The sequence below is a fragment of the Euprymna scolopes genome, chromosome 2, assembly GCF_053919585.1.
Source record: "Euprymna scolopes isolate OS-2025 chromosome 2, ASM5391958v1, whole genome shotgun sequence".
NCBI lineage: Eukaryota > Metazoa > Mollusca > Cephalopoda > Sepiida > Sepiolidae > Euprymna > Euprymna scolopes.
In genome coordinates, this window is record NC_136483.1 from 120,056,863 (window position 1) to 120,084,809 (window position 27,947).

General features: G+C 34.8%; 2 protein-coding genes across 5 annotated transcripts in view; both read left to right on the forward strand.

Moving 5' to 3' along the window:
- The window catches only part of LOC145295349 (universal stress protein in QAH/OAS sulfhydrylase 3'region-like), a 152,590-nt gene that overhangs the window by 3,830 nt on the left and 120,813 nt on the right, over nucleotides 1-27,947 (forward strand). The window contains exon 1 of one of the 4 annotated variants that reach the window (XM_080141463.1): nucleotides 25,882-25,963. The exons of the other annotated variants lie outside the window; for them this stretch is intronic. The gene's annotated coding sequence lies outside the window, so the exon portion shown is untranslated. Of the gene's footprint in view, nucleotides 1-25,881; nucleotides 25,964-27,947 lie in introns of those variants that run through there. 4 annotated transcript variants of the gene reach the window in all.
- Nucleotides 1,172-2,920, forward strand: LOC145302785 (uncharacterized). The gene is given in 4 exon segments (XM_080144676.1): nucleotides 1,172-1,192; nucleotides 1,961-2,162; nucleotides 2,165-2,449; nucleotides 2,452-2,920. Coding segments are annotated over 4 exon segments (765 nt in total). The 3' UTR covers nucleotides 2,709-2,920.

The window sequence follows — 27,947 nt, forward strand, 5'->3', positions numbered from 1 at the left end:
TTTTATTTCTTCTTGCCTTTAACAAAAAAAGGTTTCAGTTAAGATTTCCGAAATTTTTTGTATCAATTTTACATCCCATCTTACAAACATGCGCATGCGCACGTACAAACGAAATCGTTTGCAGGCGCCGATTCCATGGGCTAATGAGTAGAGCTGTCGACTATCAAGTAAATGGGTATAGGTTCAATCCTATTCAGGACGGGTGCTAGTCTAGCCGCACTGAACAGGAGGGGTAATACAACGAAACAGTCTGTCTATGGATGACCAATACATATAATGATAATAATAATAATAATAATAATAATAATAATAATAATAATAATAATACATGCATATATACGTATTAAATTCACATACACACACACACACACACACACACATATATATAATATAAAGCTGAATGTGTGTGTGTGTGTGTGTGTGTGTGTGTGTGTGTGTGTGTGTGTGTGTCTAGTCACGAATAGGCTTCTATATGGTTGACTATTTTAAAAAACCGATTACATATAATGATAGAAGATGTATCGAGACACAGAATGGGTATGTTTGATCTGGCATAATGATGATTCATTAAAATTGTGGGGTCTGCGTTCGTGCCTGATCCACAAAGTATGGAAATAAAAAAATTTTAAAATTAAAAAAAAAAAAAACGTTTACAAGTGTTTTTGATATAGATGTACATAAGAATACTTTGATAAGTATGTTTTAACTTAAATAGGGATGGTATAATAAAATTGTGGGGTCGGCGTTCGCGCCTGGCCTCCATAATGGAAATAGGCACAAACTTTAATAAAGACTTTTCATGTCTATCTGCGTAAGTATACTTTGATAATTATGTTTCAGTTTGAAGAAATATGGTATAATAAAATTATGTTGTGTTCGTTCGCACCTGACCTCCATAGAATGGAAATATGTCACAAAGTTTAACAAGGTTTTTTTAATATAGATCCACAGAATATTGTGATAAGTGTTTCAGTGTGAACAAGTATGGTATAATAAATTATGGGGTTTATCTATTTTATTTTTACTTTCATCATATTTTGCTTTGGTTTTGATACCCTCAAATTCGAAGCTATCTCTTTACAACCCTTCCTTTTCATAACCTATCATACTTTCATAAATCAGAGTCCAGTTTCTGTAGGTTGTAAGCGCAAAGGAGTGATAGATGATCTAGATGGTTCGTAAACCGCACGCGGTAGGTTGCATAAGACCTTGGTGTTGTTCGAATCCGACATGTATTTATATATATATATGCATACATGTATACATACATACACATACATGTATGTAAGCATAGCAAACACACATACAGCAAATGTGTTTGCGTGTGTTTGTCCATCAAATTTCATAGGTTGAACTTTATGTATGTATGTATGTATGTATGTATGTATGTATGTCAGGTCATGTCATGTGCTACTGGTACCATGTAACCCAGTACTACCTGCCTCATGGTCGGGTCACCGGCGACTAAACTGGTTCCTCCACCAGACTTGTTTGGCGAGGAGGGCGGCTAGTCTCCCTGAAGGATTAAAAACAAGACCTTCCAAAGGGCGAATGAACTCTTTTTCTGGGTCAACGGCCAACTAGCACGGTGTATATTTGTGTGTGTGTATATGTGTATTGGGGTGGAGAGGGCTCCCTAAGCCGTGGTGAAGGCAACCTTTCTAAGAGAAGCAAATCTCTGATTTAAAAAACCATAAAGCGGAAGACCATTACCCGCATTAAGCTGGTCTGCAGTTTAATTTGTTGCTGGCTATCTTGCTCTTGCTTGTTGCTGGATCTCAACATTTTGAACCGAGAGAGAGACTTAGCTGTCGTACAAAGCTAAGACTCTGTAACATCATATTTGTATAGATACTCCCTCAGGCATTTGGGCTCATGGATTTTAAATGTCTGAGGGAGTGGCACTCGTCTGGCAGGACGTTGCAATCATCATGTATGTATGTATGTATGTATCTTATAGATTTCTTTCATTGTTTCTTCCAGCGAAGATGCCACCATTAAGGTGTAGGATTATGAAGCTGGCGATTATGAACGCTCTCTAAAAGGCCACACAGATTCTGTTCAAGATATTGCTTTTGATCACACCGGGAAACTGCTGGTATCCTGCTCAGCTGATATGTCGTTAGGATTATGGGAGTTTACTGGTTACGAATGTATCCGCACTATGTTTCGGGTGTCACTTTTATGCCAATTGGAGATTATGTGGTCGGAGCCTCCAGAGACAAAACAATCAAACTATGGGAAATTTCCACTGGAATTTGTGTGAAGACCTTTTCTGGACATAGAGAATGTGTCCACATGGTGCGAATCTGTGCTGATGGCTCCCTCTTGGCCAGCTGCTCCAATGATCAAACTGTTCGTGTTTGGGTAGTGGCCACTGCTGAATGCAAAGTTGAACTGAGGGAACACGAACATGTTGTCGAATGCATTGCCTGGGCTCCCGAGTCAGCTCACCAAGCATTAATGAGACTATTGGAAACAGCCCCGAGAAATGGACCCTTCCTTCTTTCTTTCACCCTGGTGGCAAATTTATTCTGAGTGCCTCCGATGACAAGACCATCAGAACTTAGGACACTCGTAATAAACGGAACTACAAAACGCTCAATACTCACTAACATTTTGTTACTTCATTAGACATGCACAAGACGGCACCGTTTGTGATATCTGGCAGCGTGGACCAGACTGTCAAGGTGTGGGAGTGTCGCTAGGAGGAGATGTGGCTATCTGCGCGTCGGTCCCTTATCGGCTAATTTTCTCTCCTCTCTCCTCCTCCTCCTCCTCCACTCCCGTCACAGTGCTTCATGCACCCACTCAGTCGACAACAATAACAACACCAGCCACGCTAGGATTCATCAGGCTGATGAATCTTAGCGTGGATGAGGCGTGGAATGTTCTGTGTGGCTTGGTCGCCATATGTGTTTTATAGCTTACTACCTTGCTCTACTTACGTATTGAGTACTGTTGAAGTAAATACTTAAAGTTTACGTATAAATTTATACTTTCGTATATTAAATTATGAATGTAAGTGAAGTAGTTATATATATATATATATATATATATATATATATATGGCGACTACACTGGTTCCCCCACCAGACTTGTTTGGTGAGGAGGATGGCTAGTCTCCCTGAAGGATTAAAAACAAGACCTTCTAAAGGGTGAATGAACCCTTTTTCGGGGTAACGGCCAACTAGCACCGTGTGTATTTGTGTGTATGTATGTGTGTGTTGGGGTGGAGAGAGCTCCCATAACCCGTGGTGAAGGAAACCTGTCTAGGAGAAGCAAATCTCTGATTTAAAAAACCATAAAGTGGGAGACCAGTACCCGCATTAAGCTGGTCTGCAGTTTAACTTGTTGCTGGCTATCTTGCTCTTGCTTGATTGCTGGATCTCAACATTTTAAATCGAGAGAGAGAGATTTAGATGTTGCACAAAACTAAGACTCTGGAACATCATCTGTGTATAGATACTCCCTCAGGTATTTGTCTATAAAAAATGGTCCTGTGACATGTGGAGGCTTGAAATGCTGGACACATGTAATAATTGATCTATCTCAATGACAGTCTTCAGTGTCATGATTGCTTGAGCGTGTGAATTCACCAGTAGGACTAAAAAAAAGTCATTTTTGGGCTCATGTCTGAAGGAGTGGCACTCGCCTGACAAGACGTTGCAATCATCATGTATGTATGTATGTATGTATGTATGTGAACCACACGAAGTCACCCGAGTGGTTCAGTTAACCCGGTGCAGACACCTAGCTTTATGTGTCGTCTTTATGTGTCATCTTTTTTTAAGACCATGCAAGTCGGTTGCTAGTTTGAAGAGCCACCTCCGTGATGGCCATGTGAGATGAACTGAGGCGGGGATGCTGATGGTGGGGTATATATATATATATATATATATATATACACACGGGGTTTATATATATATACACACACACACGCATGTGTGTGTGTGTGTGTGTGTGTGTGTGTGTGTGTGTGTGTGTGTGTGTGTGTGTGTGTGTGTTTTCGTAGGATAAGTTCTCAACATTTCAAGATTATTTCAACACGACCATCATTAACGAATCGAGTATCTCAACGGGGGTGGATGCATAAAAGGGCACAGCCTATTTGAAAATTTATATATTTTAGATTTGCAGGAACTTGCAACAAATCTTGAACAATTCATAATTTTCATTATGAATGTTATTTTTAAATAGTAACAACAGTTTTTAACTGAACATCTATTCATTCTAAATATTTTATTTGGATCAAATTATCAACTGTTTTAACTTTCTTTTAAATTTTTCTTGCTTTTTCGGATATTAAAGCGGTCAAAGAAGAACGAGGAGTTTTGGTAGAAATAAATAAGTAAGCGGACGTGTATCAGTATCGCTTGATGTCAGATGAATCCGTAGTTACTGGCCTCCAAATTTAGAATGTTGTTTTTTAATCGGAAATCTGGATAAAAATAAAAATTAATAACAACAGAAAAACAACAAAAAAAACTATAGTTCCATTAGCACTCCATTGCGAATGAGGACACTTCGTGCAACAGAGGGAGAGAATACCTGGAAGAATCGACCCTCAAGATCAAAATACCAATAGAGATAAACCTTTAAATGCTGTTACAAACTTCAGGTCGAAGCTGTTGATGACCTTTATTGACTAAAAACGGGTCAGTACATGAGACGAGATACGCGATTTTATCTTTAATCGATATTTTCTGCACTTGCTTTGTTTTAGAACTAAAAGAAATGTACATAATTAATCCTTGTTTTGTTGTAATTTAAAATGTATTTCGTGATGATATTCTTCACATTCGAAAAAAAAGCAACACAAAGAAACATACATGTAAAATCGTTAGTATTACTGGAATATTTAAGACAGTCCTCATTTATCGGGAAATGTTTTTCTCGATAAAAACATTTTTTTTTATTGCATTTTCACCCCAAACAAGGCACATTGTCACTTTGTTGTAGGGGACTACTATCAGGGACATGAGCATCAGGGGTACTATATAGGAAGTTGGGCAGCAAGATGTCGATTTACGTTACACTTGAACTTCTGCATGTCGGTACAGTCGGGGAAGCAGGCACCCGGAAGGGAATTCCAAAGTCTAGTTGTTCTGGGGAAGAAACTACTGGAGTAGAAGGCTCTCTTGCATCTAGGGATCTCTATTGTGAAGGGGTGGGATTTAGCTGCTTGTCGAATTTGTCAGGGGTATTTACGTCTAGGGGGCACAAGTGCTTGCAGTTCGTCAGAGTAATCACTGTTAAAGTACTTGTAGAACAGGCAGAGGGATGCAACATTTCGTCGATGTGACAGAGGCTGAAATTTAGCTGACAATTAAGGACCTATCAGATTGGCGACTCTCTTTTGAACCTTGTCTAGGAGCGAGAGACTAGTGGCAGATGCACCAGCCCAAATATGACAATAATACTCCATACATGGGCGAATGGTAGCCTTATAGAGGTATAGGATACTTTCAGGCGTTAATAGCTTTCTAGCACGGTAAAGAGAACCCACCTTCCTCGCAGCGGTCCTGGCAATGTTCTCAATATAATTGTTCTAACTCATGTTTCCTGTGAACGTTAGGCCGAGGAGTTTAAAAGATGTACTTTCAAATAAAAAGTCATTGGCCATTGTTATTGGCAGTAGGGAAGGTTTCTTGTAATTATTGAAGGAAACAAGTTTAGTCTTGGCAGCATTGAATGTGACCATCAATTTTTGTCCCCATTCCATTACGGATCGTGTTTCTGTCATTTCTTTAGATATGTGTTCATTTGTTTTCCTGCCATGTCTGTTATAGAGCGTGGTGTCATCAGCATACATACTCATCTCACAGACAATTTTGTCAGGGAGGTCATTTATGAATATTAGGAATAACAGAGGTCCAAGGATAGACCCCTGAGGCACTCCCGCATTTATATCATATTGTTTAGTCAAGGACAACCTGGATTTTTCTCTTATCTAAGAAAGATCTAATTATGTTATGTATTCTTCCAGTGATGCCGTATGATATGATTTTCTTGAGAAGACCCTCATGCTATACCCTCCCCAGCTTTGTCCAGTGACTGGTATATACATTCTGAGATTACAGTTAGGATGTCTGTTGTGGAACAGGCTTGCTTGAATCCATATTGTTTGTCAGTCAGAAGTTTAGCATCTGTAAGGTGATGGACTAGAGCTTGGTTAATTATGGTCTCAAATATTTTGGCGAAAAGTGGGAGGAGGCTAATGGGGCGATAATTTACTGGGTCAGTTCTTTCGCCAGAATTCTTGAATACTGGTACCACAGAAGCAGTTTTCCAGCAGGCAAGAAAGCAAGATTCATTAAGGCATTTGTTGTAAAGTTTGGAGAGAACTGGAGCTACTTTGGCGGTGCACTTTTTTAATAGCACAGCTGGGATGAGATCAGGTCCACATGCTTTTGCAGTGTCAAGCTTTCTTATGATAGCATGCACCTGAGCAGGGCTGATTTTCAGATCGTCTAGTGTGGCGTCTGTCCGCAAAGGAGTCAGGGAGGGGGTGGTTATCAGAGTCCAGTGTGGAGTTGAAGTCAAACCGTCTGGCAAGCATGTTAGCCTTCTCAGTTGCAGAGCAAACAACCTCATGATTGTTGGATAGTGGGGAATTGTTGAATGCCTATTATTTACTACACTGTTGTAGATTTTCCAGAAGTCTCAGGTTCCTAATTTCTGTGCTTTGATGCGTTTTTGGGTGGTTTCAGTAAATTCTCTCTTAGCTCTCGCTGTTTCTTTCTTACAGTTATTTCTGGCTTCTATGTACTTCTGTCTGTTTGATCTAGACTTATGCCGGTTAAATTTGCAGTACGCATGCTGCCTTGCACTATGGCAGCTGCACAAGTTGAAGTGAACCATTGGGAAAAGTGGGGTTTGCTATAGAATTTGCGTGCGAGAACATGTGCTTCAATTGCCGCTTTGAACTATTCAGTGGTCTCATTAGTGCAATGTTCAGCAGGAAGTGAAAAGATATTTGCCATGGAGCATCCCTGATGAGGTCCCTGATGGCTTCCCAGTCAGCCTTTTTATAATATCTCGTTGTTTTGAGCAGTGGCTCTTCAGTTTTAGCTCTAGAGTTTAGGGCGATTTCCACCATTACCACTGCATGATTGGCGTTCCCAAGAGGGATGTGGGCATTCGTTACATAGTCATCAGGAACTGTGGTCAGAAACAGATCTAGAAGTGATGCATGTTGTTCTTGCTGGTTTGGGAAACGGGTTGGAAACGTAACCATCTGTGATAGGGAATGAGAGAAGTTACGTGTTGTCATACCAGCTGCATCTGTGTAAGTAGAAAATCCAAGCCAGTTGCTGTGGTGGACATTGAAGTCACCAAATACATGCACTTGTGAGCTAGTGTCGAGGGAAAGTGCTGTATCTATGCTGTCAGAGACTTTGTCTATTAGGGTACAGTCCTGGGTCGAGGGAGAGCGGTAGGGAAAATAAAAGTAGCTTATGTTATGTTGTATGTTAAGTCTAAAGCACATAAAGACTTGATCATCCGATTCTAGTTTAGTTTCTCTAGTCAAGGGGAAGGTGTTTCGAATGTAGACTCCAAGCCCGTGCATATGTCTGTCAGAGTCCTTACGGCAGAGTGGGAGATATCCAGGCATGTTAAAGTAGTTAGAGGAGATTGAGGAGTGTAGGTTAGTCTCACTTAGTGCTAAGTGGGGTGTTTATTAAGAGAAATGCTTCAACATCATTTAAATTAGTTCTAAGCCCACGGATGTTCATAAATGCGAGCCTCCAGGGAGAAGGCAGATTGGTTTTGTTTGAGTTTTGGCCTGGTTTTAGTGTAATTTTTTAATGTACTGCCATTTTTATTTTTAAGAGTTTCAGTTTAGGTAAGGGGTGCTGAGCAAGTGGTTATGCAGAATAAAAGACATGCAACACAAGCAGATCATCAGCTGTCACTCCATCTACTAGGGCTGTGGCCTCAGGATAGCCCACCAGGGATGAGTGCAGGGTCCCTTTTCATGCGCGACATGGCACTACAAACATCCCGATATTATACAACTGTTGATGGAGCAGCCGCTCTAAGCGCTACCAAAGAGTTAGGGCACCTGTACTACCAGTTGGGAACAGCAGCCAGGAACTGTCTATCCAGTACCCTCAACCCATCAGATGATGGTCAACCCAATCTGCTTGCACTGGCATTACGGTATTCAAGCACTCCCAAGTGCCCAGTTTAAGGGATGGGATGTGTCGGTAGTGGGGAAAAACGGCATTCATTGCTCTAGTCAGGAAACAAGATCGACCACCGTGTTTCTGTCGACTCCCAGTAGTTTGACCTCTACGCCTGGCTAATAGACAAACAAGGACTATGAAAGCCGGGCGATAGACAATGCCTATCTACTCCTTAAGCAGTTTAGGTTTGCAGACCGGTAATTTGTTTGAGTCACCAGCTTTAGGAAGCTTGTCACCCAAGACTGAAGAGGCCTTCCTCCCCTTAGGTTTACCTTCAGAGTTTTCCTTCTCCTAGACGGATGACCAGGGAAGATCTACGGGTCCATCGGTACCAAGAGGGATTGTCCCCGCGCCTGGGTCCTAATCCAGGTATTTCTGCGACCCCGTGAGGGTGGTTAGTGTTGTTACTGGGTTAGTTTATGAATGTTATATATCTACTGAGAAATTATACTCCTCAAAGTGATTACGGGACATTGCTATTTCATTGTTACTGGAGAAGGTGGTGCGTAAGAGTTCATGCAGTGGAAGCAGTTATATTTGCAAACAGGTCTGTTGGAAGGAGTTAATATGACTTAATGTTTTTTTCCTTTAAATTTATAATTGAGAAAAAATAAATAAATAAGTAAGTAAAAAAAATAAAAGTAAAATAAAATTTTCTTCCTTTTATTTCTATGTTGGCTTAGGAATAGGATAATGCATTACAGAATGGCTTGATATTACAAATTAACTAAAAATTGTTGTACAAGCTTTGGATATTTTAGATGCCAGAAGGGTTAATATGTATATTCAATAGATACAAGTAACGTCATTTTTGATAAGTAAAATACAGTACAGGTGGAAGTAAATTATACGCTATGGTGTCTACATTATGTATAATACAGTAAATAGTTATATGGGGAGATTTCCAGAAGATGCGAATATATGAGGGTTATGGGTATTAAGTAGGTTTCCATTTCTAATGAGGATATTTTCAGCTTTTGTTTATAAATCAGGAAGTTGTATTTTGCATTATAGAGTATCGGTTCAGTTTTTGTATTTACCAATCGCAAAGCTAAGGAAGAAACAGCTATTGCTATGTAATATAGATAGCTGTAAGTCTAAGTACATACTGTACATGTAGGTATCTATCTGGTTAAGAACAAACTAGTGCATGCCTTAGGGGTAGAAATGAATGGATGTTTAATGATCATGACTTCCAATATTAAGGGTTAAGGGCTGAAAGCTGAGGACCCCTATCCAAATCGTGTGTAATGTATGCATGTTAGGTATCTGGATGCGTTTATATATTTGTATCTAGAGGATTCACCCCTAAACTTATTGACCGATTATTATAAAGTTTGAAACACAACTGCTAGGCGTATATGTGAGCTATATTTCAGGCAAAAAAGGTTAAAAAAATGAGATGGAAGTCAATTTTGTGACATTTTCAATTAAAAAAGGTTAAAAAGTGAGATGGAAGTCAATTTTGTGACATTTTCAATTAAAAAAGGTTAAAAAATGAGATGGAAGTCAATTTTGTGACATTTTCAATTAAAAAAGGTTAAAAGAACACGGCAGGAATAAGGGAAGCTACCGGTTTGAAAACCTTGCTAGATTTATTGCATAAAAATATTCAGAAAAAATTCTCACAAGTCGTCTTATGGACAGTATTAATGACACGTGCAAGGTGCATAGGTCATTTCAGATGTATTTTGAGGAGTTGCGAGAAATAAGCTTTTTGTATTTCTCCACAAGAGGAGCGTCAAAAAGCATAGATGTTAAGAATGATTCTAGACAAAAATATAAGAGAAAGCAATGATGAAAAAGTGTTTAAAAATTAAGTTCTAAAAAAGCCATAAAAAAATTACGAAAGAAAAAATAATAAAACGAGCATTTTTAATAATAAATTAAATTTATCATGTATACATTAACATAATTAGTGTTGATACGTTTTTATATCTGCTGTCTTCACCCCTCTGCCACCACCCACTACCAGCTCAAGACCAATCACCCCAAAAGTAAATAAAATTTCATTTTTCCTTTAATATATTTTTTATTTATAATGTTTACACTCGGAATGGATTAATGCCGTATCCCGGGGTTCATATGTAGCTGCAATTTACAATTGATTCAACTATTTTATAAATTTTCTAGCACTTTTACCCTCTTTTATTCTATACTAGCATTTCAGCCCGGCGTTGCCCGGGTGTTTGGAAGTGTATGTAGAGCAAAAAAAAAAAGTGGTAATAGGAAGGCAGGCTCGAACCCATACCGCGAAGAAGGAAAAGAACGGGGGGAGAAACCTGACGTCCTTGCGGTTACAACTACCGCCAAACCTGAAGTCAATCATGTTAACATTTAGGCTAGAAAATCATAAGGAGGGGAAAACTTTCAAAAATATCGTCGAAAAAAGCGCCCCCTCCCTGTAGAAAAGTGCCTAGTTGAAGGTGAAGATATTAATGTTTTTAGCCAATTTTTCGATATTTGTCGTATGAAAGGGCGGACTAAAATGATTCTGATATTGGTAAAATCCGTTGCCTCTGTCAAAAGTTTTAGGCAGACATGCAAACATACATACATACATACATAGATTTATATATTGGTAACTAAAAATTTTCGACCGACACCGATTAAAAAGCTTGCCCGATTTCTGAATACCCTTTATGTAAAATTTCAAATGTTTAGACCAGAAATTGCCTGAGTAATTTGGTAGAGACCGCAGAGGTAAATTTTTTTTTAACTTTGCCCCCTATTATGACCTCTTAAAATTTATTGTTTTGGGCTCACATCAAGTTATTAAGTTAGATCCATGTCCAAGGAACCTATATCTAAAATTTCAACTATTTAGACCCAAAATTGTCGGAGGAGTTTGGTAGAGTTCTCAAAGATCAAATCGTTGAACTTTAACTCCTTAACAGCCAAATTTCTGGCCGAAAACCAATCATATCGATTTTTCCAAATCTCAGTTCCCTGTATATCAAATTTCGAGTCTGTAGACTAAAAATTGACAGAGTTATTGCGTAAGGAAATGTACACAGACACACACACACTCAGACAGACACGTTCACATTTATAGATATACTAACATTTCAGCCCGGCGTTTCCCGGGTGTTTGGATGTGTATGTTGAGCAAACAAAACAAAAAAAGTGTTAGGCTCAAACTCGTACTGCAAAGGAGGAAAAGAACGGGGTAAAACCTAACATTTATGCAGTTACGACCACCGCCAAACCGGAAGCGATATTTTTTTTAAATTAAGGCTAGACAATCTAAAGGAGAGGATAAAATAAAAAATATTGGCGAAAAAAGTGACCCCCCCCCACCGTAGAAAAGTGCCTAGTTGAAGGGGAAGATATTCATGTTTTTAGCCAATTTTTCGATATTTGTCGTATGAAAGGTCGAACTTTAAAACGATATTGATCTTGGTAAAATCCGTCGCCTCTATTGAAAGTTTAAGGTAGACATGCAAACAGACATACATACATAAATTTATATATTGGTAACTAAAAATTTTCGACCCAAACAGATGAAAAAGCTCGCCCTATCTCTGAATACCCTTTATGTAAAATTTCAAATATTTAGACCAGAAATTGTCTGAGTAATTTGGAAGAGACCGCAGAGGTAAATTTTTTTAAAACTTTGATCCCTATTATAACCCCTTAAAATTTATTGTTTTGGGCTCAAATCAAGTTATTAAGTTAGATCCATGTCCAAAGAACCTATATCTAAAATTTCAAGTACGTAGACCCAAAATTGTCAGAGGAGTTTGGTAGAGTTCTCAAAGGTCAAATCGCAAAATTTCTGGCCAAAAACCGATCACATCGATTTTCCCAAATCTCAGTACCCTGTATATCAAATTTTGAGACTAAAAATTGACAGAGTTATTGCATAGGGAAATGTACACAGACCCACACACAGACACACACACACACACACACACACACGTTCACTTATATATATATATATATATATATATATATATATATAGATAGATAGATAGATAGATAGATAGATAGATAGAAAGACTAGCATTTCAGTCCGGCGTTGCCCGGGTATTTGGAGGTGTATGTTGAGCAAAAAAAAAAAAAAAAGCGGTCGATTTTTTTAAACTTTGACTCCTATTATATCCCCCTTAAAATTTATTGTTTTGGGCTCAAATCAAGTTATTAAGTTAGATCCATGTCCAAGGAACCTATATCCAAAATTTCAAGCATGTAGACTCAAAATTATCGGAGGAGTTTGGTAGAGTTCTTAAAGGTCAAATCGTTGAACTTTGACCCCTTAACCACAAAATTTCTGGCCGAAAACTAATCACATGGATTTTCCCAAATCTCAGTACTCTGTATATCAAATTTCGAGTCTGTAGGATTAAAATTGACAGAGTTATTGCGTAGGGAAATGTACACAGAGACACAGACATACACGCACACACACACACTTTCACTTTTATAGATAGATAGATAGATAGATAGATAGATAGATAGATAGATAGATATTTATCTTTCTTGCATCTGTCTGTCTCTCTCTTTCTCTCTCTTTCTCACTCAAGAGTCAAAGACAGGGCAGAATAAAAAGATTGGTATGGTCCATTATAAACTAAAGGGAATATCATCACAGACAGTAATATGAGTTAGCCCGTTGGAAGAAAGAGAGAGAGAGAGAGGGGGGGGAGAACGATCAAAAGATTTTTCCTTTTTATTTTTTTACTGGCTTTGCAAACTCACTCTTTCTTGATTTAAACAATTTATTTCGATATCAATAGTTAGTCAAATGAGTCACATTTTTCTAATATTATTATATAGAAAGAAATGTATCACTCCTCTCTCTTTTTATTCGTATTATTTGGATTCTCCAGACTACTGTTCTCACCTTGAGTGTCATTCTCATAACGTTTCGGTCGATGTAACCTTTGACCTTTTTCACACACACACACAGACACCGTTCACTTATATATATATATATATATATATATATATATATATATATATATATATATATATACTTATACGTATATATATATATATATATATATATATATATATATATATATACTTATACGTATATATATATATATACTTATACGTATATATATATATATACTTATACGTATATATATATATATATATATATACTTATACGTATATATATATATATATACACTTATACGTATATATATATAATATATATATACTTATACGTATATGTATAGTATAGTATAGTATAATATAGTATCTATATATATATATATATATATATATATATATATATATATATATATATACTCGGGGTTTTTTTATTCAAAAGTAAATGAATTCAACGAGGTTGTTAGATAGTGCTCAATAAAAAGAGCTGATAATACTTGTTTATTGTTATATAAACATGGTCACATCCTGCTGTTACAAATAGCCACTTGTTTCAATCAAACAACAGATATCATCAGGCAGCGACTTGATTATTCAAAAGTTCAATTCATTATTCATTGAACTTTTGAATAATCAAGTCGCTGCCTGATGATATCTGTTGTTTGATTGAAACAAGTGGCTATTTGTAGCAGCAGGATGTGACCATGTTTATATAACAATAAACAAGTATTATATATATATATATATATATATATATATATATATACAAGTTTGAATCGTCCAATCGGCAATACAGTTATATATAGCCACACTGATGATTTTTAGTGAGTATGAAACATGTTTCTGGATAATAAATATTTATTTATAAAAAATAAATTAAGCAGTTTGAGACAATATATGAAAAGTTTCTAATTAATTAATATTGCAAAAGTTCTCTCCCTTTATGGAAAATCGAACACTCTCTGAGAATTATTATGTTCGTAAACAAATATAGGGTTTATTTCTCTTGCTCTTTTGGTTGCTGTCACGGTGGTTGAAACGTTAACTATGTGGAATAAGAATTACTTATATCTCGGTTGTGAATTGTTAGACCGAAGGTTCAGTTACAATATAGTTACAATAATGATTGCTAGTAAGCCTGAAACATGTATCTACTATTATATAAAAATCACTTTCTGTGTGTGTGTGTGTGTGTGTGTGTGTGTGTGTGTGTGTGTGTGTGTGTGTGTGTGTGTGTGTGTGTGTGTGTGAATTCTTTCCTCATAGGTTTCAAAACGGCTGGGCCTATCTTTTGCAAATTTCACACAAAAGTAATGTATATGTCTGGCAGTGTTCTTAGATATGTTTTGTACAGAAATATATTTGATAAATATCGAAGATTGAAAAAATCTGATCTTAAAAATAGTCTTTCTTTCGTATAGATAAAAAAAATCTTTTCTAGGTAATATTTTACACCAGCCAAGGGAAATAATAAAATCTCAGCAAATCGTTCCTTCTTAGAAAAAACAGATTTATTTCTGGCGATATAGCTCAGTAGTAGATTTATTTCTAGAGATATAGCTCAGTGGTAGAGCATTCAACTACAGATCACAAGATCCCTTGTTCAAACCTGTGTGTACCTCACCATTATATTTTAATTTTTTCTTATTAATGAGTAAAGTTTACAATAAAAGAAGAGGCACCATTTAAAATCGCTGCAAATCATTTCTTTGCTTGCATATTTCAAAAATAAGCATTAATCAGAAGTGACTTTTCCAAGGCATTCATCATGAACCCCAAATATCAGCTGACGTGATATTGTAAGCAAACACAGACGGAATTTGATGAACGACATTATTATTATTATTTTTTTTAATTAAAAATATTTTTTTATTTTTTGAGAATTAGTCCACCATAATATAAAATATTTAATAGAGGATTGATTCTATAATAATAATAAGTAATCTGCATAAATTAAAATATCATGTTTAAGCGTATTGTATGACCAGGCAACGCCAGGTGTCCAGCTAGTATATATATATGTGTATATAGATGATGATGATGATCAGGTAGTGATTGAAGTATAAAACAGTGTCATTGATTTTTAAGATAATTTAATATTTCACACGTTCTGTATCATCGGAATGAATGATGTTTATTAGTGACAATTATTCAATGAAAGTAAACAGTGAATCTACTGAAATAATTTTAAGGTCGGATATAATATGTACGTGATTAGAATTTCTTTTTTTATACTAGGACATGGATTAAAAATTTGGCTAAGCAGAATTAACTATCGAGATTTGTCAGATGCAATACTATGTTGGTCTAAGTTCGAGAATCCTATTACATATAAATAATAGGTTTTAATACCTATGTACATATTTTGTTATTAACCCTGGAAATAATATTAAAAGTTGTGTACACATAAGTTAAAGTACAGTAGTATTGTATCAAGAAACGATAAGTGAATTAGTAGTGAAATAATAATGCAGTGTCTTGTATGTGAGAGATTTAGGGTCAAGTTGTTTGCCCTGAGGTCACGTTTTTGGGATTAGAGCTGATAAATCCAGATCAATTTTCATCCATACCTGCACGAATACAAGCAGTACCCTAATTAAAACACGACAATGTATCACGTACTTCCTTCAGAGCTTTGGTTGATTAGATTGGAGGAAAGTTAAATTATATTTTCTTATAATTTAGTATGATAATGTGCTTGAAAGACTTGATGAATGTTGCGGTCCCTTCACAAAATAATTATGCGTTTATAATTCGGTCAATATTGAATAGACGTGTCTGAGATTCTAATTTACATTGAATGTAAAAACATTGGTTTACCAGGTATAAGAAGACAACGGCAATGGCGTTCATGTGTTCATACATATCATTAATTATGTGTTCATATACATCATTAATTATGAAATTAATGCAAGTTAGAAAATAATATCTTGCAAGGTATAAAAATGCTTAAACAAAATGTTTTGTTTATAAACTTTAAAAATTAAGGTACAAAAATTAATTCATAATCTATCAATTTTCAAAGTGCACTTTTATAAAGTTTACACAGTAAGGTAAACACATTTAATTTAAACTGAATCTATAAATTACCTTGGATTTATTTTATGCACATTTTGTTGCACTTGAAAAAACAAAATTTTTCTAATATTTAGCAATTGATGATATAGATATATAATTTTCAGCTAAAATTTTTAAAAGTGCAACAAAATGTACATGACATAAAAGAAATCCAATATAATTTTTAGATTCAATTTAGATTAAGTTTTTATAAATTACTTTGTAAAATTTATAAAGATGCACATAAAAAAATGATGAATGTCAAAATAAATCTTGTACCTTAATTTTTAAATTTATATAAAAATATTTTGTTTAACCTCAGACCAAGAACATGTGGTGCAATGGGGAAAAAGGTGGCTGGTTAATTTTAATGCATCCAAAACCTAGCTTTTATCTTTTCACCATAAATGCTCTGATCTGCACTTGGCCCCAATCGATATGAATCGCTCTCATCTAAAAGAAATAGAAAACTTACATAAAATCTGTTGTTAAGGTCGCTGGGAAAATGGTTACGTCATTTTACCGCTCCAAAAGGTATCTAACTCTCAACGCAATCTTCTACCTGTATAAGAGCCAGATACTTCCTAAAATGGAGTACTGTTGCCATATCTGGGCGGAGCACCCTATCCTGCTCAGAGCATCATATCCTGCCTTGATGAAGTTCAAAACCTGCTTTGAAACTAGGAGTAGGTAGTACCCTTTCTTCTTTTTTTTTGTAACCACTTTCCCACAGAAGAGACATTATGAGTCTGTCTGCTTTATCGTCTAGCTGAAACCACTATCAACAATTTCCCCCATTCTCTAGTTGTGCCTAAATCTAAACACAGATTCCATGAACAAAGCTTCTTTTCTAGAACTGTCTGCCTGTGGAACTCTGTTCCACTAGTCTGCTTCCTAGCTGACTGCAATATGGTTATCTTCAAGTCCAATGGAAACAAGTTTTTGTTTAAATAATTGATTTCTACCTCACCATTAATTATATGCTGTCTCAGTGACTACCGAGCACTCATTAAATCCACGAGTGGCCTTCAAGCCTTGATAAGTAGTAATGAATTTGTATTTTCAGTTGAAATCTTGGCACAACCTAAAACACCTAAAGTCACTGCTCTTGTGAATAATTTCCCGGTAATTTTCATTTTAGACACTGGTGCTAGTCTCAATTGCTATATGTGTGTGCGATCGTTTAAAACACAAACCACCTGCGTACAACACTACAACTCAGATGTTTGCTTACAGATCCAGAAAGGAATACCTGTCCAAGGATTTATTAATGGCACTATAAAATTTCAAGCCAAGTGCTGCAAAGCCAAAATATTCATGGACGACAGTGAAAGTCCTTTACTTGGACTGCAGAATTTACTTAGTGCTCACTCTGCCGAAAAATTTTTCCTTCCATGTGATGGTCCCAATTCCAGATTAGTTTCCTCATACTGTTTTACAGAAAAATAGGAAAAATTTCTGGATTTACCATAAACCTCTACATTGACTCTTCAGTTTCCCAACTAATGCAACAACACCATAGAATACCGTTCTATACAAGGAAAGATATTGCAGCAAAACTTAAGTGTCTCCAAGAAATGGACGTCATTGAAGAAGTCACTGGACCTACCCCATGGGTAAACCCTATTGTAGTAGGCACCCGACCCCCACCAAATAAAAATGGTGGTGTATATATTTACATCGACATAAGGAAGGCAAAGGAAGCAAATTTGACCTCTCAAATGCATATCACCAACTAGAACTTAGATACATCACAACATTTGCCACACATGCAGGATTATTCTGCTACAAGCATATAGTTTTTGGAGTAAATGCAGTTTCTGAACCATTTCAAAATTGCTGACCTCCTTAAAGATATTCTAGGAGAGTAAAAAGCATATCAGATGACATCATAATTCACGAATGTGACCAAACATCACAAGATAATAGGCTGTGATCTTTCAACGTTTCAATGTCTACAAAATGCTGGAGTCAAGCTAAACAGAAAAAATGTCTTTTCTCTATGCAAGAACTAATCTTCTTTGGACATATTTCAGTGAAAGGGAGTATCGCCCGACTCAGAGAAAGTCTTTACAGTAAACAAATGCAAATCCACCAATAATGTTAGTGAAGTTCGATCATTCTTAAGCATGACTCAATATGTGGCAAGATTCATCCCACATTATTATGCGACTATTAGTGAACCACTTCGACAGCTTACAAAGAATGATACAAAATGCAAATGGTCAGAAACAGAAGAATCAGCATTAAACAAGATGAAGGAAGTTCTAACAGGAGCTTAAGTCATGGCCTACTTTAACCCAAATAAAGACACCAACATCCTTTTAGATGCAAGCCCAGTTGGATTAGGTGCAATTCTTACACAAAATGGGAAAGTACTATGCTATGTCAGTTGTGCTCTTACGGATGTAGAGCAGTAATAATAAAGTATGCAGCTGAATATTTATATTTATTTATACGGAACAAATTTCACCATCACCAGTGACTACCAACTACTTATTGGGGTTATGAAGAGTTTCGCACCAACAAGGGCCAAGATTGAGCTCTGACAGGAAAACCTGGGAAAGATGATCTAAACCGTGCAGCCTACCTCAGTCGCCATCCACACCACTTACCATCAAAAGACAATGCAGCAGAAGCCTATATAAGGTAAACCTTTTCAAAACACCATATCCAATCCATCACCCCTGAAGAAGTTAAGCAAGTTACAGAAGACCCCGGTTACAGAAAGTGTAGGCTGCAGATGGATGATGAAATGACCCCCAGCTTTCAATTTTTTTCACTATTCAAGGATGAACTATCAGTGCATGGGTGTCTCATTCTTCGAGAACAGTTTTGTGATTCCTTCTCAATTAAGAAAAAAGACAGTCGACATAGCCCATCATGCAGACCAAGACATTTTCAAGAGAAAACAACTAATAGGAGAAAAGGAACAGATAAACTAGTGGAAGGAACGTTACACAGCTGCATCCGTTGCCAAGACACACACACCATGAACCCATACACTTCACTCTCCTCCTATGGACTGAAATTTCAATTGACTTTGCAGGTCCGTTTCCATCTGGAGATATCTGCTAGTCACAATCGATGACTATTGCCAATTCCCTGAAATCAAAATACTTCTCTCACTGTCCACAAGTGCAGTCATACCTCGCCTGAAAATGATTTTCACCAAATAAAGGCATCGAACCGTTTTAATGGCTTTCCCTATTTCAAGATTTCAGAGACTTTGCCATTCAGTCAGGTTTTTAGACACAGAAAAATCACACCTCTAGCGTGAGGCAAACGAAAAAGTGGAGCACTTTATACATACTTTAAAAAGATATATACTTGCTAGCATGGTGGAAAGTTACAACTGGAAAACCCAGTTACGTCACTTCGTAAGGCAACATAGAGCTACCCCCATATCACCATAAAAATATCTCCATTCGACTGGCAGAAAAATGAATATTGACACAACTAATATTGCTGAGAAACTGTGCAAAGACATATAAAAAGATAAATAAAGGTGTGTGAGTTACACAGCAAGCATTCTACGTTGTTAATACCTACGTTCTGTTCTCTTTTCTAGCAACCTGACACCCGCAAGCCTGTCAACATTTCAAATGTGTGACCATGTTTTTTGTGCCTGGGATTTTCCATTCTGTTACATTTCTTTGTTCTCTTCCGGAATGTTTTATAGTGTTTCGCTCAAGTCTTGTTGGAACAGGCTTGAATTTTGGCACTTTCATTCACTGTAGATAAGGCCCGGAAAAAAATAAAATAAACATGTTAATTCTCAACTTGCCGATTAATGACTATGACAGACCAACCGAATCTAACCAATTCCAGCAGCTGTTAAGCAGTGATCTTTTTCACTGAATGTTTTCTAATAATAGAATTGGTTTTCAAGACGAGGTTATTAGTAAGTTTGTAGTTTATGTGTTTCTATGTTTCACAAATCTTAATTTTCATTGTAGTAAACAATTTTTTTGCATTTTTCATTCTAAGGTTTCCTTCGAGATCCCGCTACTGCTTACTTGAGTTTTGTTAGAACTGACATGAATTTCAGCAACTTTATTCGCTATTAAGCCTGAAATAAAAAAAAAGAACAAAAAAAACATTTAAACATAACAGTGAGTCTGAATTTTTTTGATGATTAACAATCATAACAGACATTAAAAAGTCTTCATCTTTCTTTATTGAAGTTTAATGTATTTTTCATGTTCATCAAATCTTAATTTTTGTAGCAGTAAACAAACATTTTTTTTGTTCATCTGTTTCTCCGAAATAATTTCATAGAAAAATATCTTAATAATGCTGATAATACAAGAAAAATGTTATTTTTTCGTTAGAATTAGACTTGAATAATAGAATAGAATTTGCAACAGAATCTTATTATCAAATAGAAATTCTTTCGTTATCCCTCTTTGAAAAACTCTAGTTCTGTAATTCGTATGATGTTGCTTTCAACACATTTCATATATTTGTACCATGCTTTATTACAATAGTTCCACCATGGACGTTCTTAATTTCTTCATATTAACAATATTTTTTTCAAGTCATTTTATAATGTACTAACTATTCCGATGCGGCGTTGCCCGGGAATCTTTTTACTTTCAAAAGTACTATATGTAACTCAAATAGGGTTTCTTTATCTGAAAAAAAACAAAAAAAAAAACTTTAATTTTGTTATGAATAAATGTAACAAAGAGTTTGCATCTTTTTAAATAAAAACGTAACAAATCAACCATTAATATTTTTTACGTAGCATTTCTTTGTCTGCAAAGAAAATGTTATTTGGATTATGAAAGATTTTTCTTTCATTTTTTCTTAAATGATTAAAAAAGGAAAATAATTGACCTTTCATTTTCCCCTCAAACTTTGTCAAAGTAAAAAGTCTACCATCATTAAAAATAAGAATAAAAGTAAAAAGTTTGTAATCGCATCTTATCAAACTAGTGTTTTATCAATTTCCCCACCACATCTATGTTACTGTGTTATTAATTCACAGATTATAAAATACTAGACTACCCGTGACCCGTTGGTCCAGTATGTTAGATTGGCTATGGAATTAATGTATGAGCGTGACACTTCTGACGTAAAGAAAATAGTTTTTGTGACACAACAGAAACATTTCTATGAAAGTATATTAAAATGAAAAAAACAATATAGATTGATTTCTATGAGTAGTTCTGTTTATAATTGTTTATTTTATTTTTATTTAAAAGTTGATTTATTTGTAAGAAAATTGCGACAGTATAGTTGTAATACAGAATAGATGCAAAACATCTCCACCCTTCCTATGTTAAATAATAATTTCGAAATAATAACGGTAATATTTCAGTCCGCAGGTCAAATTCTACAAAAGTAGCGATTTGTGTTTATTTGTTTACGCTGTTATGGGTTTATGTTTATGTACACATGCGCAACCGGAAGTCGTAAACCGGATGTGCGGTTACAACACTCATTACAAGGTCATTTGAGTCTTATAATTATATAGATGCTATAGGATCATTATTCTATAGATTAAATAACGTTAAACAGGAAAATAGCTAATGAAAGAGGGAGAAGCAGAAGAACATAAGCGGTAAAAAAGATTTCCAACTTTCTTCACTGTGTCATTCATGAGAGAAAGAGGGTTTGGAACAGCGGGATAAATAGCTCCTCATATTCCTCAAAATCTAAACAAAAATATTGAGTGGATTAAATATGAAATTCGATGAAATTGATCTAAAATTAAATTTGTGTATATTATTTTTAATATATGCCAATATTTGCCAAAACTGACTGAACAGTTTTTGTCAACAAATGGTATTAAGTTCAGAGAAGGGAAAATGTATTTACTTTATATACTTCCTTATATATTTATAGAGAGGAGATGGTCAGAGATCAATGATGACACATGTAGTTTTTTTTAAATAATTTATACGTATGTCGTAAATAAAGCTTGATTAGTGCATGGACTTCCATGAAATAGAAAACAGGAACCATAGAAAGCCAAGATTCTTTTAAAATTGTGTTGAAATAGTGAGAGTAAAAGTCGACTGTATCAAGCAACCTCTCCCAGTTGACGATTAACACCGTTGTGCAACGTTTCACACCCACCCAAACACACCCACACACAAAAAAAAACAAAAAAACTTTCCTATGAACATCGATTTGAACAGGACAAGACTCAAATTTCATTGCCAAATGTGAATCATACGTGTTTATATTAAAACAAAAATAACTCATTTACATAACCGGTAGCAGCTCAATGTGCAAAAACAAACTATTTGTATAACCCGACACGGTTTGGTGCTCAACGTTTGGAATTGCAACGTTCACAGACAGCACATAAGTTGGCAACTCCTCGACCAGTGTAGGCGACCATTATCATTGGATGCATTATGATGGAACTATTGTAACAAATCATAATACAAATATATGAAACATCTTTAAAGAAACATCATACGAATTACAGAACTAGAGTTTTTCAAACAGGGATAGCGAAATAATTTCAATTAGATACGATTCTGTTGCATTATTAATCAGCTCCATTACAGAACGCTTAGTAATGATTTGTACGTAATGTGAATTGCGGGTCAGCTACAAAATGGTGGCCCTTTGGCCAGTGAATAAGTACATTCATTTGAATTGTCAGTATTTGCTTTGAGTTTTTTAATACACTTTTATCTAGAAAATCAGGCACATAATATTTTATATTATTTTAATTAGAAATATTATTATTTTGATTAGAATAAAAAAATAGATTTATATTATTTTGATTAGAATTAAAATAATAATTTATATTATTTTGATTAAAATTAAAATAATGAATTATAATTATTTTGATTAGAATTAAAATAATAATTAATATTATTTTGATTAGAATTTAAAAAATATATATTATTTTAATTAAAATGAAAATAATAAATTTTTATCTTTTGGAAAAATAAATAATAAAAAATATTTATAATTAAAATAAAAATAATAAATTTATCTTATTTCGATTAAAATTTTAAAAAATAACATTAAAATAATGCATCAATATTATTTTGATTATAATGAAAAGAATAATTCATATTTTTTTATTAAGATTAAAATTAAAAATTAATATTGTTTAATTAGAATTAAAATAATAATTCTATATTATTTTGATAAAAATTACAATAATTATTTATATTATTTTGATCAGAATTAAAATATTATTTCATACTAGCAGGACCCGTTAAACGGCGTTGCCAAGTGGTAGTATGCACCCTCCCCCCTCGCGTAAAAATTTCAAATACGGCTGTTATTTTTGTTTTTGGCCAAATATTAAATTATTAAGTTCTGTACTGCCAAAATAGCCTAACCAGTCGTTTTATTTTTTTTAATAAGTCTAATAATAATATGTATCTCCAAAGCTCGCCACAGCTGTAACCCTCCGCCCCTGTATGTAACACTATGTAATTTAATATTATGATCCTAACTTTTTTTACCATTTAAAAGAAGAAGCTTTAAATGAACTGTTAATGATTTGTACAAAGTTTTTTGTAAATTCAAGACAAAAATCGTTCCTATGTAGTGATGTTTGTGAAACTCATGTTTAAGAAATCTAGAAAAAAGTATGCATCCTCTACGTTGGTTATGTAGTTTTGGTATCATGCTATTTGTAAATAGTGTTTTCAGGTTAAATTCAAGTTTCACACTAAGTTTTTAATATTGACGAAACATCCTCCTCTCTCAAAGTTTAAAATGGCATTGTAAATAAAAACAATATTATTTCATCACGGTACCAAAAATACATAAGTAACCAAAATTGTACTTTGTATTGTCCAACACTTTTAATAATAAAAAAAAGAACATGTACTCTGCGCGAGCATTTTCTAGTCTCACACAAAAACACGCATTCACATTTCAAGCTATATTACTTATCATATACACACGCGTACACAAACATACACGCCGACGTCCACACACGTACATATATTCACAATCGCATACATACACTCACATTCATGTATATATACACACACATGCTAACGTACGCACATGTACACACACATGGACAACGTCACTTCCCCTTTCAAATGAAATCCACACATGTGCAAAAGACCACCGGAAACAAGTATAAAAGCAAGAGACAAGCAGTTTCCAGCCCTTTTTCGACTTAGCTCTCGAGCTGAGTGGTTGTTGGACCATTCGCCCCCCCCTTTTGGGGCGCCCGCGCACGTCACGTCCTCTGCTACTATGTAGGGGGAACGAACTTAAAGACAGTATGTACACTTTATATGCTTTCTTTCTCCATGAACTGGATTGACATTCTCACTCTTTCTCTATCTATCTACTACTTGTGCCAGAGAACACCACCGCGTAGCTGACTGCTAACATGGCGCACAGTTTAACTGATGTCAACCCTCTATCTTTGTCTTTGTCTACACGCTGGACTATCATTTCCATTTTCTACTACATCACTCACTTCTCTTCCCACGCGCGAACAAACGATAGTGACCCGAGCGTGAGATGAACACACATTTCCTTTTCCTTCTATACTACCAATCCCGCAACAAACGATGGTTACACCCGCGCGGACATGAACACATGTTATATCTAAAACATTCATTCTTTCAACAATAAATAAACGACACGTTTATCTATTCCAGCAATTGAGTCTTTGTTTCCTTCATTCCATTCGTTTCATTATTTTTCTTTTGTAACGGGATTAGGATTTATATATTCTAGTCCTCTACAACTCATTGCCAAACTTCGGTACTTCTTCAGTTTTAAGTCGATTTTTCTGTGATTCTCGGCGGGCAATGCCCGACGAATGAAAGAAACCGCCGAATTATATCGATTGAGCAAACAGGAACACGAGCGAACAGATGTTAAAAATAGTAATTAAAAAAAGTAAAGGGATGATTCTAATAGGAAAAATTAAAGAAAGGGCAGAGTATCATTGTGCCAACGTATTATAAACAACCCTAACCTTCCCATATTAAGAACGACTTTCATAATAAACACTCCCCAACCTCGGAAGCAGTTCTTAACACAGGGAGGATGGGGTGTTTATTTTGAAAGTCGTTCTTAATATGGGGAAGTTGGGTTTGTTTATACTATGCTTGGACAGGTCATAAGAAAAATACACAAATAACTTTACATACACAAAGAACCCCCCCCCCCCCCAAAAAAAAAAAAAAAAAAAATCACAATATTGACAAAACACCCTCCTGGCTTTGTAAATAAAAACCATATTATTTCAGCACGGTACCGAAAATACATAAGTACTCAAATTTGTACTTTGTACTGTTCAACGCTTTCAATATTTAAAAAAAAAGAAAAAAAAGAAAAAAAAAGGACATGTACTCATTGTAAAACTTCGGTACTTCTGCAGATTTAAGCTGTTTTTCTGTGATTCTCAGTGAGAAATGCCAGGCGAATTCATCCCTGTTGTATTACTTGGATATTTAACGCTAGGTAAATGTATACACAATCTCATAAAATAAACATTATTCAAATTTAATCTTTAGAAATTGCAATGCAGCGCCGCAGCTGTACAGCAGACAGAGATTTATCACAGAAATTATTTTTGATTTACAAGCGTAAGCACTGACTTCAGTTCCGTTACAAATAAAAACGGCTTATTTCTCTCTGTCTCTCTCACTCCCACTCTCTGTATGTCTCCATCTGTAACTGTCCCTCCCTCCGAGTGTCTGTAAAGAGATGTATCGCGTAGCTGGTCAGAATTTATGTTTTGGGAATGTAATATTTTCACAAGTAAATAATATAAGATCAGTGTGTATAAGTGGAACAAATCCATTAATAACAAGTAAAACGGAAGATACATACCAAAAAATGGTGGCGTGTTTAATCACGGCCACCAAGAGTAAGAAGAAGGCCTGTTAACTAAAAAAATGCCGCAAGCAATGTAGGTAAGATTTATCAAACTGTCAGTACTATATCAGGGCCATTCGAAAAAGAGCAATAAAACATTTTTAAAAAGAAAAAGGAACACAGTTCGATTAATACTGAAACTGAACTTTATTCAATATAAAATATAAACATTATCTATGTAAAATAAAGTAATTTTAAAGCAATATACCATTTAATACTGATAAAAGTGAATTATGAATTTAGGAAACAAACAATTAAATAACATATTAAATACCAACGATGAATAATTTTAAAAGTGAAAGCAAACGATAAATAATTTTTAGAATGAAAACAAACGCTAAAATACAAAAAATTGAAATAAAACAAATAATTTAAATACAAACAAACAATAAAAGTTACTAGTGCAGAAATATACTTTTTTAATTTAATTTAGAGAAAAATCACATGGGTTGAATGTTATTTTTTGGAACTTTAGAGATGAGGATTGATAATTTGTATGATTCTGACTAATGTTCTCATCTTGCGTGTTTATTTCATAACGTTTTATCATCGAATCTTGACTTCTCCTTTATTACATCCTCAGGCCGAAAATGATGTTCACATACCTAAAAACATAATTAAAGAAAACATTCATACCATAATGTAAACTATTGTTAAAATATAAGAAAAGACAAACATTTACAATAATAATCACAGTGTAGTATCTGTTCTGATGCTACACTTCATTTGTTCTGTCCTCGGTCAGTGGAGGAGAAATCCTTCATGACTGACACAATTTTTTATTTTATTTTTGTTCCTATCCAGAGTGCTCCTTTTTGGGGAACTAGATTTTCCCACATTAAAAACCGAGCTTGTGTCTAACTGTGCCCTCGTGGGGAGGCAAGTAAATAAATTTAAAAAACAATATTTTTGACAATTATTCTCATGTAAAAATTATTTGTTTATAATTTTAAAAAGAAACAATCAATTTTAATATATAACGCTCAGTCACTGGTAATTTCATTAATAGTCGCATGGTGAAAAATTTCAAAGCGACTTTAGAAAAAAAAAATATAGAACTTCAAAATAATTTGGAAATACTCAACCAAAGGTTTTACTTATTAAAAAGACATTTTGACAATTATTCTCATGTAAAAAGTATTTGTTTATTATTTTAAAAAGAAACAATCAATTTTAGTATATAATGCTCAGTCACGGCTAATTTCATTTATAGCCGCGTGGTGAATAATTTACAAACAGACTTTAGAAAAAAATATAGAACTTCAAAATAATTTGGAAATACTCAATGAAAGGTTTTATTCATTACTAAAGACATTTTGACAATTATTCTCATATAAAAATTATTTGTTTATAATTTTCAAAACTAAAACAAAATTAAATTAAATTTTCAACCTTCCTGATAGACTTTTTAGCCTTATAAGAAAATAAACAGTTAAAAATATCAACATAATATTTGCTGTATTAGCAATAAATAGTATTGTTTCTTTAATTTATATTAACAATGTTATCAAACGTTATGAAAGTACTTTAATTTATATTAACAATGTTATCAAACGTTACGAAAGTACTTGAATACAGTTCTAATTAAATACACGTTTAATTATTAACAAATAACATTACTTACTTTACTATATTTGGTTGGAATAAAAATTTTCCCTTCTAATGGTACGTATCCAAATTGAGAAAATTTAGGAAAAGAAAATGTATGTACTTTGGGACCTTTTGGATAATTTCCCCGATAATTTGGAACAACGCAAGAATACACCATGTTATCAAACTGAAAACTAGAGGAAACTGCTGCTGATAGCCTAGACCATATACCTACAACTGAATCTGATAATGACGTCACGCTGTCATGTGCATCGGCCTTCTTTACTCTCGGTAGCCACGGTTTAATAGTTGGTAAGTATTTGTTTATTTAGTGGAATAACCGAATGTTGGAATTGTAGAATGAATACTTCTCATCCGATCAGTGGCGTCGGATATTTAACAGGGAGAAATCATTATTTGTGTCAGATGTAA